Here is a 14,298-nt window from a genome sequence, read left to right on the forward strand (position 1 = left end):
ACTGTTTTATAGATTTGTTAATGGCAAACTGAAACAAAAGGAAGGAATCACCAAACTGAAAGTAGGAGAGGTCTATAAGGATGCGGCAATGCAAGCAAAAAATAATGAACAAACGTTTCCAGTCAGTTTTCACTAATGAAAAGGAGTTTGTGGAAGTGGAGGTAGTGACTAGAAATGTAGTGATAAAAGATATAAAAGTGGAAGTACAGGAAGTGTATGAACTACTAGAAACTCAAGATGTAAGGAAAGCCCCTGGACCAGATGGAATTTCTAATTGGGTACTGAAGGAATGCAGAGAACAACTGGCAGATAAAATTCACAGTTTAATTGTGTGTTCTCTTGAAGATGGGAAAGTGCCTCAAGAATGGAAGAGGGCAAATGTGGTACCAATTTATAAGGGAGGAAACAAGGAAGAACCTCTGAATTATAGACCAGTGTCCCTAACCAGCATGGTCGCTAAATTGTGTGAAAGAATTCTGAAAGATAAATGGATAAAATATCTGGAAGAGATGAATATTTGGGCTGATAGTCAGTTTGGATTTAGAAGTGGAAGGTCATGTGTTTCCAACTTGTTGAGTTTTTACTCAAGAGCGATTGACGTGCTTCAGGAAAGAGAAGGTTGGGTGGATTGTGTGTATTTAGATTTGGAGAAGGCCTTTGACAAGGTACCCCATAAGAGACTAATGTGGAAACTAGAGCACATAGGAGGACTGAAGGGGAACCTCCTAGAATGAATGAGAGACTTTTTGAGAGACAGACAAATGAGGACAGTAATAAAGGATAAGATGTCTGGATGGAGGGAAGTAACAAGTGGAGTCCCACAGGGCTCGGTGTTGGTGCCAGTAATGTTCCTGATTTACGTAAATGTTATGGTAGTTGGAGTGAACAGTTATGCAAGTCTGTTTGCTGATGATGCAAAGATCATGAGGAAGGTAGAGGTTGAGGAGGATTGCAAAATGCTGCAGGAGGATCTGGATAGGATACACGAATGGAGCCGGATGTGGGAAATGAAATTCAATGCAAAGAAATGTAAAATATTGGAAATGGGTAATAGTACCAAGAGGCCATCATTGAATTATTTTGATGGGTAATGAACCAATCACAATAGCGAGAGAAGAGAAAGATTTGGGTATGCTGGTCCAGGACAGTTTGTCACCTGAAAAACACATTAACAAGACAGTTAGAGAGACGTATAAACTCCTGACTAATATAAGAGTAGCTTTTCATTATATGGATGAGGAGATGAAAAAAATTTATAGTGGCCATGATTCGCCCCTGGTTGGAATATGCAGCAGTAGTGTGGTCCCCACACAAAAAGAAAGATATAAACAAGATTGAGAGAATACAAAGAACAGCAACCAAGATGGTCCTCAGTCTGACAGATGTCGTACAGAGAGAGGCTGGAAATGCTGGATTTGCCCTCCTTAGAAGAAAGGAGAAAGAGAGGTGACATGATTCCAGTGTTCAGGACCATGATGGGGGTAGATAAAATTGACAAGGAAGATCTGTTTTTATGGGATAAGAGAGTAACAAGAGGCCACGGGATGAAACTGAGGAAGCCAAGCTGCTTGAAGGATATCAAGAAGTATAGTTTTCTTTATAAATGTATAGACCTGTGGAATAACCTGGACAAAGAGATCGTCCAGTCTAAAAACTCAAACGAGTTTAAAGCTAAATTTGACTTATTGAGAAACAGAGACGGGACCCCACGAGCGTAGCTCATTTCCTGTATATCACAATTAGGTTAATACAATTAGGTAAATACACACACATGTAAAAAGAGAGCTCCTAGCCCTCCTGGAAAGAATTTGCAGTTTTTTTGTTTTTTTTTTCCAATAAAGTAATTATCGTCATAGATTTTAAAACTTGCACAAAAGCATGGTTTTGAAATTATCATCTATACAATCTCATCAGTTTTACATGCAAACTTAGACAAGTGGCCACCCACTATGTTGTTCTGGTGATTCGACTCCAGAGTCAATAAGTCACACATCTTTCATCCTTTCACTAATTGTTCATCCTTACAAACCTAACTTAATATGGTCTTACCTAATTCAAGCTAACCAAACCTAACACTTAACCTAACCTAACACGTCAACTGAACCTAACTAACTGGAACTATTTGGGGACGAATGAATTTTGGGTCTGAATTGATCCATTGTCCTCTTTCTATAGGATGCCACCTCAAATGTCATCAAACCTAACTTGAAGCTCTTTAGCAACATAAATGTTATTCTTGCAGAATTTTGGTGTCATAAACGAAGTATACAATTTGGAAGGATAATCCTTGTCGTAAAATTTTTATTATTAAGGAATGGGAGCTTTCCTGCAGTTTGTTCCAACATGCTACAGTAAAAGTCCCATTATTCGGCAGCTGATTATTCGGTAGATCCGACATTTCGGCAGTTTTGAGAAATAGTCCCATTTACGAAAATCTTTGATTGTTCGGCAGATGTCTGGAATCATCTCGGCAGTCCAGGAAGTGTTATCTGTGACTTGTAGGCCTAATGTTTCATTACACTTCTGTATGTTCACTAATTTCTATATTTTTCCAGACTCAGGTATAGTATTATATTGATTACAATATTGGATAGTATCATACAGTACAGTAACCACCCCCTCCAAATTAGCGAGGGTTACATTCCAAGCCCCCTCGCTAATTCTTGAAATTTGTTCATTCTTGACGCATTCCTGAAAGTGTCATATACTGGTAATTGCGTAGCCCATGAATCACTGATACTGTAATGCATTACCCATAAATAATGGTGCTTGTTAAATTAGTTTCCCCATTGTTTTCAGCTGTACGGCTGTGACAGCTCTAGTATTTTTATTCCTCAGCATAATGGAGGAAGGGACTGTCCTGTTTAACTAAACCTAATCTAACCGAGTTTAACTGTACCTAATAATTTAACCATACCTAACCTAACCTAAAGTCAGAAAAATACTTAAAAATAAACTGGAGGAATATGAATTGCTAAGGTCTCTCTGATGAAAGTTAAACGTACATTTAGCGCTCATTCTTTTGTTCGTTTTTGTGTTTAATGTGAAAGAGAGTACTGATGCAAACAGTAATATATCCCATTAACCCCTTAATAACCTCCGGCACTGAACAACCCTTTACAGTACCGATGTCAGTGATATCAAGTCAGTGTGAGCTATAAAGAAAATTGAACAATTATGGGGAGGGAACGAAGGTCACTGGTACATTTACACGATTCTATGCTAAGATTCCAAGCAGTCAGGCAGTCGGTTAATCTCAGATGTTTTCGCCCATTTGGTAAATGCCCCGTAACTTTATAAGTTTTTCCGTGACTCATAGCGAATCATAGCATGGGTTTGGAAAGCTAAATAACATTGCTAGGTGAGCCAGACAATTATCTTCACGTCTTTTAGAAAAACAAATTGATAGAAGAATGGAAGAAACTTACTCTACGTACTCAGAGGGATTAAATTTCTTCCATTTTCTTAAAGATGTGAAGATAATCATCTGGTGCACCTAACAATGTGTTATTTAGTTTCCTAAACCCATGCTATGATACACGGGAGAAGTTACAAAGTTACGGTGCATTTACCAAATGGGCGAAAACATCTGAAATTAACCGACCCTCTGACTGCTTGGAATCGTATCGTAGAGTCGTGTAAACATGCCAGTGACCTTCGTTCCCTTCCCATAATTGTTCACAGTTTTTTACTGTAATGGGTGGTTCAATGCCGGAGGTTATTAACCCCTACACCGCAGGCTTGTTTACCAATGACTTGCGTGTCCCGCGGGGTTATTCGGGCTCCGACAGACTCTCAAAAAATATTTGCCAAAAATCAGTTATTAGTCCTAGAATAATAAAATTACATGTGCTTATGGCACATACCTTCAGCTTTCTCCTGGAATGATTGTTGAGCCTTCGTCGGTTACCGTAGGACTTGTGGAGACCTCTGAAGTAGGGTAACGAAGTCTCCACTTTACACTTCCCGACAACCCGTAATATGATTACCACAGCCAGATACAAACACTATAAACACTATTCTACAATTTTCAAGTAGTTTGGGATCCATACTCAAAAAAAAAAACACTGTGAAAGCAATGGAAATTACGAGCGCGTCTGATCGTCGCAGTGGCACTAGTTCACTCTTGGTACTCTGTCATTTATTATTCATAAAACCCCTCACACTTTATATTTCTATTACTATATAGCACTTATATATATCTACAGTCTTTATCCATAAGTTTCCTTCAGTAGTATTAGTTTATTGTCACTGTAGGGATTCAATTTCTTTCAGTAAAATACGTAGCATTCACTTTCTCGTCCTGTATACTAGCATTGAGAGTGAATGTCACTTTCATCTTCACTCTCATAACTCATAGCATTCAGACATGCTAGAGTGAAACTTTCACTTTCATTACTCCTAGGGTATATACTCGTATTCTTATAATACTACTCATTTACATTTCTATTTACGTTCTCTAATTTATTTACGTTATTTACATTTCTATTTTATTTACACTGTGTTATGCACTGTCACTTGAAGTAACTTATAAAACTATTTTCCATTGTTCACGTATATTTACATTCATTACTTTCACTTGCTGTTTACACATTATTTACACATTATTTACAATTCCACTTGCACTGTTTTACTCAATAGAAAGATCGTAGTCACTCTTTTATCAATTGTCAGCCCTTTACCTCTTTCCACACGAGGTTTAGTAGGGGGTAAAGGTCACAGGGCCCTTTGCATGGGGGTGAAAAAGTCCTTGAAGTCAGCAAGAAGAAACATACGTACCCTCACTTCGGAAGATGAGAGTAAACTGATAACGGAGGGCTGGGGTGGAGGCCTACTTAGGGGATATTCGGATTTACCAATGTTAGCTCTTGAAACAGCTATGTCTAGCACTGAAATGATTGGCAGGAAATCTAGACAATACATTATAAATTAGGTAGTTCCAGGTGAATGTAAATATCACTTAGGCTTCTCCCTTCCCTCCTTACATGTATATTTATTACGAAAATAGATTATACGGCATATTTCAAGGGGAAAAAAACAGCGAAAATTAGCGAACGAGTGCACGTGAGGTGTTGTCAGGTGATTTTAGCCAATTCCAGGTGTATGGCACTCTCGTTTTCGTTTTCGTTTTTAAAGGCTCCAACATGCTTGCATGTGTCGGCCTTGGTCACCTAATGGCGGCTCTCCATGCTGCACGATCCATTGCAGCCTCCCTGTTCAGTCCCTTAACCCTAAGGTCACACTTAATGACCTCGTCCCATGTCTTTCTCGGTCTACCCCTCATAACCCCACCCCCAATATTAACACTTCTCACCTTCACTTACCTTATTTCTTTCTTGTATATATTATTTGGTATAAGAATAGGACATAGGGCTTATTTCAATGGATGAAATCAGTGAAAAATTCCAGGGAAGATTTACTTTGCGTAGCATGGCCGGGCAGGCGAGAGGATAGGGTAATGGAGGGGGGGTAGAGAGGGGAGTCAAGAACGGGGAGAAATGCCTAAATTGTCAACAATGGATGGGAGTACAGATGAGATTAGGAGTACTGACTAGTGTTGGACATTGGCAGTACTGATAGATGATACAAGCCCCCACTTGGAAGCCCGGGTGAATTCAAAATAACACAGAATCACAAAAGCGATGCCCCGCGGTATGATCCCTTGCTCCCAAGCGTCACGAAAGTGACGCCCCGCGGTTAAGGGGTTAATAGAATACATTACTGTTTCCATCAATACTCTCCCTTTCACGTGTAAACAAAAAAAACGAAGAAAAGAATGAATGCTAAATGTACGATTAACTTTCATCAGAAAGACCTTACCAATTCATATTCCTTCACTTTTTTTTATGCAATTTTCCTTCTATTTTATTTTGTGTTTGGAAAAAATACTTTATACAGCACTCACTCCAAACATATTTGTAATAACATAAGTAGTGATGACTTCAATAAAAGTGATGTACTGAGCTGGTAGGTAATATTACGTATCATTTCAGCCATCCAGGAAGAATTTTCTGACTTGTATGCCTACTGTGTCATTACACTTGTATATGTTCACTAATTTATATATATATATATTTCAGATTCAGGTACAGTACTGTATTGATTGCAGTATTGTACAGTATACTTTCTCCAAACAGTTATAATACCATAAGTGGTGATGACAGTGTTCACCAATATATTTAAGGTACTGAGTGGGTAGGTTTTTTATTATTCGGTAAATCCAATATCTCGGCATCATCCTGGTCCCATAGATGCCGAATAATGGGACTTTTACTGTATTATGGTGTTACTCCAGAGAGCATAGGGTGCTCAATGCTTGATGGTGTCACTTGGAAATGAATGTTTTCATTGACCACTGTACCTCTCCTGGCCAGTGCATGTTCTTATTGGCTATAGCACCTCTCCTGAGACTATCCAGAATAACAGACCCCCCACACCACCACCACCACCACAAAGAAGAAAAAAAATATGTTCTATACTATACTAATAAATATTTTACTGCATTTATTGAGTGTAATATATTCAGACAATTAGTACTAAAGAAACAGGTTATGGACATGAGGCCACTGTACTTTGATTAATATTCTCTCATAAGTACAATAGTGTATTAGTTGTAGTAATAGCAGTAGTATTAGTAACAGTAGTAGTCTTCGAGAGAAATGAAGCCACTGAATGTAGAGTGAGGTTGGATGATGAGGAAATGGAAAATGTGAGTGCATTTAAGTACTTGGGTAGTGTGATGAGTAAAGATGGAAGTTTGGCAAGTGAAGTGCTTGAAAGAGTACAGCAAGGAAGAAAGGTTGCTGGTTCTTTGAAAGTAGTGATAACAAACAGGGAAGTGTGCATGGAAGTAAAAAAGTCGCTGTATAACAATATTGTGATACCAACTTTATCATATGGAAATGAAGCTTGGACCTTGTTAGGACACAAGTCAAGAGTGAGAGGATTGGAAATGAGTTATATGAGAGGAGCATATGGAGTTACATGGAGAGACAGACTGACAAATGAGGAAGGAGAGTTGTGGTGTGGATGTGGATGTGATAGAAATCATTAGGAGAAACATAATGAGATGGTTTGGCCATGTGGAGAGGATGGAGAATGAGAGACTAACTAGGAGAATGTATGTGAGTAAGTTGGAGGGAGAGGGAGGAGGAGGCCAAGGATTTGATGGAGGGATGGAGTGGTGAAGTATATGAGAGAGGCGGGTGTGAGCTGGGGGGCGGACAGTGAAATGGCAGGGTACAGGGTGACATGGAGGCGATTTGTTTGTGGCCAACCCTTATGGGATTAAGATGTCTGGTAACAGATAGATAGATAGATGGTAGTAGTAACAGTAATAGGAGGAGGAGGAATAGCAGTTGTAGCCATTTGTAGTATCAGTCAGTGTTATTTTAACAATAGTCTGCAAATTTTACAGTGTTATTATATTTTGCACTGTAGGAAAAATGCTGATGGAACATGAGACGAATAAACTTAAGTCCCAGGATGAGGAGTACCAGAGAGAGCTGCGGGAGTGGAAGGAGAATCTCCAGCCCCGGAAGAAGGTTGGTGTACCCTCTGAGAATCAGATAATATTAGTATCTTTTCATTATAACTTAATTAAGATTCACCCAACTTGTTGGAATGTGCATTGTATTAGACTTTATATTTACACTATTTACTCCTATAGACTGTGAAAGGACAGTAAGAGAATGTATGAGGATAACGTATCTTGAAGTTTTGGGAGTGAAGCTGTATATATGGTTGAAGAAGTAACATTCTTTCCACAGAATGGATGTATTTTTCATTCATTCATTCATCATCCAATCCTGTATTGCCCCATGAGGAACGTAGGAGCCCGGGGCTAGGCAAGTTGGTCCTGACATTTAAGATGAGAGTGACCAGCCTCACTCGTCCCTGAGTGGCATTACATGAGCAACATATCCCAACCACACCTAGAATATAAACTGATACAGGCTCAATCCAGTTGGAGCACCTCAGTTCCCCACTAAACCATCAGTAGCCATAATTTGGTTACATGGTTACCACCCAGTGTAGTAAATGGTTTCCTGGTATACAGGAAACTTAGTTTAGAGATACCTGTAGACAGAAGGAAGAAGAAAGAAAGACAGAAAGAAGGACATAAGAGGAAGAGGTTTTATTTTGGTAGTTGTCCCTAAGTATTAAGTGGATAATAGGGAAGTGAAATTATAAAAAAATTTTAGAGATCAGTGAACATACCATATGTGAGGGTAATAGAACAGTAATATCTGCCAGGGATTTGCCTCTTACTATTCTCTGTGGATGAAGAAAGGCGTGGAAATAATGTAAATGGTGCCCCATTGATATACAGTCTGGTCCCACTGTTTGTGGAGGTTATGTACCAGAACACCACGCAAATGTTGAATTCCGCAAATAGCCCGAACCTACTAGAGAAGTCACAGATTTCAATGTTTTAGCCATTCCTATTACCTATAAGCCCACTATAACACCTGTAAATGCATTTTATGGCACATTAATGTTTGCTAAAGAGGTAGTGCAGGATGATACACAAGCCCTTTTGGGTACAGTGTACTGTACTCACCATGTGATGTTGACGATGAGAGTTTGCCATGTGCTGAATAGCACATACCCATACAGGGTAACTGCACAGCTTAACTGTATAGGACAGTATTCCTCACAGAAAACGTGCAAAAAAATAACTTATGAACTACTACGAGTGGCTTATGCTGTGGGAAAAGCAGGAAATATCTTGAAATAACTTCTCAGAAACATCCATGAGTATGTGAACCTGCAAATAGTAGGGTTTTACTGTAATTTGCAATCAGTAATGAAAGACTCCACTAACCAGTTAATATAACATGAGAATTACAGTGAGACCTCATTATAATGGACTAATTTTTGGGGAAAGGTGAATGGTATTTCTAATAGTTTGTTGTATAAGATGCTTGATAGAGACCTGCTATACTGGACATAGGGTCGGCACATATACAGTAAACTCTTAATTATCCATTGTAACGATATCCGGCCCAATATAATGTCCGACAAAATTACCCAGTATCTGGTGCCGAAACGGGAAGCAGCTGGCGGTTCTTTGCAGTATCCAGCAGTGAGGCATATCATCCTTCTCAGGAGTGGTAGCCAACCAGTGGCGGGAAATCCCTGCAACACGCCAGCCAGTTGGAATTTGTTATGGGAGTGTCCCTCCCGGCGCGCTGAGCCTACGGTCGATCTCTCATTCTCTCCTTTAGATCTCGTACAGTATGCGCTCTGCCCTTGTGATCATGTGGTGTTAAAACCCTTGTGCATGGACTTACCCCGTGGCCTTCCATGCCTTGCTCATTACTGTTGCAAAGCATGTGGGCTCTCAGTGCTTTGTATCCTAATACTCTAATGACTGTCTGTATTGTGATTCTGAAATTACTGTACAGTACACATAATTACTGCCACAAGACCAAGCGAGATTAAGTACACCATACTGTACTGTACTGCATGGTGTACAACTCTACCCTCCATTGATGCCAACACTTGGTGAGTACTTAGTAAACTACATACAGCAGCTGTCCCAGATATCGGGTAGCCAGCTGACCAGGATTATTGGACGGTCAGGAAAATTCACGGACTGGCAAATATAAAAGTAAAAATATAAGTATGTGCTAGTTTGAATGCTTGCCCCTGCACGGGATAGTCACATGTCATGTGAGAGTGGGTGAAGTTGGGCAGTGTGAAGCAAAGGCATTTCTGATCAAGGCCATTTCCTGGTTACTCTTTCCAGCACCCTCTCCACTGTTTTCCCTCATGTAATTCACTCACCCTCCATTCCTCCACAAATCACCAGTCTGCTTACCACCACCAGTCAGTAAACAAGCACTTTTGCTGTTGTACTGTCATATTGTGAGAATGACTTGTATACTCTCTGATTCCTCTGGTGCAGACTAATCTTAAGTGCATTGTGTTCACCTTGTAACGGAAGCTGGATATGTGCAATGGGCTTGAAAAAGGTGAAGGTTGTAAGACCTTGATAAAATTTTAATGAAAGAAATTCCATAATTTATTATATCTTCTCAAGAACCCAAGCTGAAGGAATTTTTTGTGAAAAACAAGGCAAGTAAATCCATTGAAAAAAGACATGCTTTTCATCAACAGAAAATGTGTGGTACCCATACGGCTTTCTACCTAGCGAACCGACTCTAACTACCAACGAGCATGCAGTATTTTGGCAAGACCATTCTGTTAAATGTTATTCATAAAAAGAAATATATATTGAACATTTTTAAGTGAACTGGTGATTTGGAAAGTATTGTTGTACAACAGAATTATCATAACTCCCATGATCATGGTTGTGTATGTGGCTGTGGCCCGCCAATTTATTCCTCACCTGACTGCCGCCATTCCATACCTCACTCACCACTTATTTGGTTTGCAGATTGTTTCGTTTCGTTGATAAAGGCTCCAACATGCTTGCATGCTTTTGTCGCCTAATGGCAGCTCTCCATGCTGCTCGATCTCTGGCAGCCTCCCTAGTCAGTCCCTTATCCCTTAGGTCACGCTCATTTGCCCCGTTCCAGGCCTTTTTCAGTCTGCCTCTCGCAACCCAACCCCTAACATTAACACTTCTTACTGTCTGTACCCAGTTGCCATCCCCCAGGGTCTCCAGATGCCCAGACCATAATTACGTACGAATTGCAATCACAGTAAATTCATCCGACAAAGAAAACCATAATTTCTGTCAGCTAGATTTTATTTTCTCTGGTAGTGCAAATGCATTCTAAGATGATGTATAAATTCATCTTTGAACACATTTGCATTGGCAGAGAAGATAAAACATATTTGATAGAAGTGAGGGTTTGATTTATTGGATAAAGTTTCTGTGCTTGCAGTTCGTATGTATTTACTATATTATCTGCAAAACAGCTCAGTGGCGAGTAATGGGTGGAGTGACAGTGGTCAGGTGAGAAACAGGTTGGCAGGTCACAGCTGTATACACAGCTGTGAGCAAGGGGTCGTGATAATTCAACTGTACAATACTTCTTTCAATATCATCAATTCACCAATAAATCCTCAAGATTTATTTCTTTAGTTTATTTTTCCATGTTTTATGAATAAAATACCAGTAACAAATAATGTACTGTATAACAAAATGAGCCTAGTTGATTTTGCAATACTGCAAGCCACTGCAAATGTGTTACATCTATGGGGTGTGTTAGAGATAAGGTTATGTTTCAAATGGCATTGTTTCAGTGGCCTTGGATATGAGTGGTATTGTAAATACCACAATGATATAGCTTATGCATATGAGCTTATACGTGTATCAGATGTCCAGGAAAAACAAGTAACAGGGAAGGTAAATCCCCCAAGCTTCCTGGTTAACTGGGATTGTACTGAACCGTATCAGTATTGTAGAGTATAGTAGTTTATGCTTTTTTCATCTTTTACTCATGGGAAAATTTTTAGGATACAGGGTTGAGACGGATAGTAACACATTATCCAGCTCGATGCTGAATGTTGAGCCGATTGGGGGGTGCTATGCAATATCATGTGCAGGGGTTGTGTGAACTATGCCAGATAATTGAGAGTTCACTATATTACAGTCCCAGTTATCTGATATCCAGATAACCAGGATTATCAGACAACCAGAAAAATTCACAGACTGGCAAAGGTGTCAGTAAAAATATTAGTGTGCACCACTTTGAATACCTGCCACTCCACGGGATAGTCATGTCACGTGAGACCGGGTGAAGTCAAGTGAAGTTAGGTGAAGGCATATCCAGTGAAGATTGTTTCCTATAGTCGCACCAATCTAAAACCAAGGTTTGGGTGGAGTCCAGCCGGGGATTTCCCGGCGTACAGCGTTGCCTTGTTTCCTATACTCTGATTGGCTAGTGGCTGACCTGACACCGTTAGAGTTCGTCCGCTCACACCTCGCCACCTGGCCTGACATGACTTCACCCACTTCTGTGTGTGTGTGTGTGTGTTTGTGTGTGTGTAAAGACAAACTAATTTAAGTTATAAATATAATTTAAGTTACCGGTATATATATAACAAAGTGAACAGTGGAAGCACGTGACAGAAGCTTAATCTCCCTCCAATGGATTAACTCCCAGTATGGGCCTGGATGTTGCCGCTCGTGAGTGTTTTAACTTATTTATTTCTATTAAGAAAATAGCGTATGTTCTACTGATTCCTTCAAATTATATTATAAACGTAATTGTTACATTACTTACCCAACTTAGAACTACCGTGAAAGTCAGTAAAATTAACTACATTTTTTTCAGCATCACTGTAAAATATGTATGCCACGTTTCTTTATTGATGTACAAGAGCCATATGCATTACAAGTTTACCTTCCTTTGATATGCTAGAATACTTACGTTTATATTGTATTAGTATGTGTGTACCTATCTGTGATGCCTATTACATATATAACAGAATCTACTCATCGCTCGTTTAGGAAGTATGGCATGGCTGCACCCAGCGCCAGACCCCACCCAAACCTTGGTTTTAGATTGGTGAGACTATAGTAAATCCCCTTCTCAGACTTCCTCAACCCCCCTCCTTCCCCTCTGTTAATTCAGCCATTGTCCACACCTCCACAGTCCACACCCTCCAGTGACAAATCACCAGTCCACTTACCATCACCACAGTAGACAAACCCATTCTCTTGTGATGCAATAGACAACATCTTTTGCACTGTGATGTCTAAGTGCGAACAAAATGTACGCGTGTTGTGCTTTCCTTGAAACAGAAGCTGGACAATGCAGTAGACTTGTAAAATGTGAATATTGTAAGACTCTGATGACATTTTAATGTAGGAAATTTCTCAGTTTATGATATGAAGGCCCAAGGACCCAAACTCAAGAAATATTTCAGTGAAGGGCAAAATGGGGCGTACTCTTCATAGGCTGAAAGTGTGTGGCAAGGGTATGGTATTATACCTAACGAACCGATTCTTCATTACACACTTGCTCACAGTGTCATACTGTACCATGGTAACCCCATTGTGTTAAATATTATTCAGTATTTTACTAATAAAGTGTGCAGAAATAAAGAAGTAAATCATGACCATTTATTTGGTAAACTAATGATGTGGAAAAAATGCTATACCGTGCAATAGAGTGACTACATCCAACGTCAGCTATATACAGTATATGGCCATGACATACCTGTCTGTTTCTTCCCCATCTGGTTGCAGTCACTCCACCCCTCACTTGCCACTCAACTGTTTTGCAGAAAGTACAATAAATACTTAGGAAAATTGCAAGCACAGTAATTTCATCCAACAAAGCAAACCCTCATTCTCATCATCAAGAGTTTGTCTTTTCTTCAGGTGCAAATTCAGTCTGAAATTACTTAGTGTACCTCATAAACTCATCTTAGAATGGATTTGCACTGGCAGAGAAGAGAAAGTTTAGTTAATGGGAATGAAGGTTTGCATTTTTTTTTTTTTTTTTTTTTTTTTTTTTTTTTTACTGTGCTTGCAGTTCCTATGTATTTACTCTTTCTGCAAAAACAGACGAGTGGCGAGTGAGGGGTGGAGCGACTGCAGTTAAATGAGGAAGAAATGGATAGAAGGGCCATGGCTGTATACACAGTTGACGTATGAGAGTGGGAGTCATAATAAGTCTACTGTACAGTTTCTTTCCATATTGCCAGTTCACCAATAAATATTCATTTTTCCATGGTTTTGTGAGTAAAATAACAAATCATTATTTAACGAAATGAACCTTGTGCATTTTGCACTATTCCAAGACATTGCAAGCACATGTGTTCTGTCTATGGGATGTGTTTAAGAAGAAGTATTGTTTCAAATAGTGTGGCCTCAGATGTGAGGGATGAGTAGTACTTACCGTGGAGTCTCTTTTATCCGAAATTCTTTTAACCGTAATATGCCATTAACGTTCTCATTTCGATTAACTGCAAATACAGTATCTGAAATCTATCTGAAAATTCAAATTCGGCGGGCTTGTTTCGCGCCACTAGCGTTAGTTTACGGTTGCTCCGCTAGTCACTAGAGCAAGCAAGTTGCCCACTCCCGCACCTGCATCCACCACCTCGGAAGATTTGGATGATGTGGGAGATGATGTGGATGATTGAATAAGGACACAGAAAATATGAAAAAAACAGTTAGGTTTAAGACTTTATTTGTTCGAATTGCTTACAGTGAATTACGTAATTGTTTTGGTGAATGTTTATTTAAGTTTACTTGAGTGAAGTTTTATTTAAGTTGACAGTTCCAATGATGGTGCAGTTACATACGTTGTTACTACAGTGTATTAAGTGTTTTGGTGATGGTTGAGTGGCTTTTGGGGTGCTGGTAGT

General features: G+C 39.5%; 1 protein-coding gene across 2 annotated transcripts in view; it reads left to right on the forward strand.

Annotated features, from left to right (window-relative positions):
- Slik (Sterile20-like kinase) overlaps positions 1-14,298 on the forward strand; it is a 452,675-nt gene that overhangs the window by 414,363 nt on the left and 24,014 nt on the right. For both annotated transcript variants that reach the window (XM_080282573.1, XM_080282574.1), the window contains exon 24: positions 7,441-7,544. In XM_080282573.1, coding sequence (XP_080138699.1) covers positions 7,441-7,544 — 104 coding nt within the window. The remainder of the gene's footprint in view (positions 1-7,440; positions 7,545-14,298) is intronic.

This window comes from Coenobita brevimanus, chromosome 94 (assembly GCF_032717465.1).
Source record: "Coenobita brevimanus isolate Jiangsu-jjx chromosome 94, ASM3271746v2, whole genome shotgun sequence".
Lineage (NCBI taxonomy): Eukaryota > Metazoa > Arthropoda > Malacostraca > Decapoda > Coenobitidae > Coenobita > Coenobita brevimanus.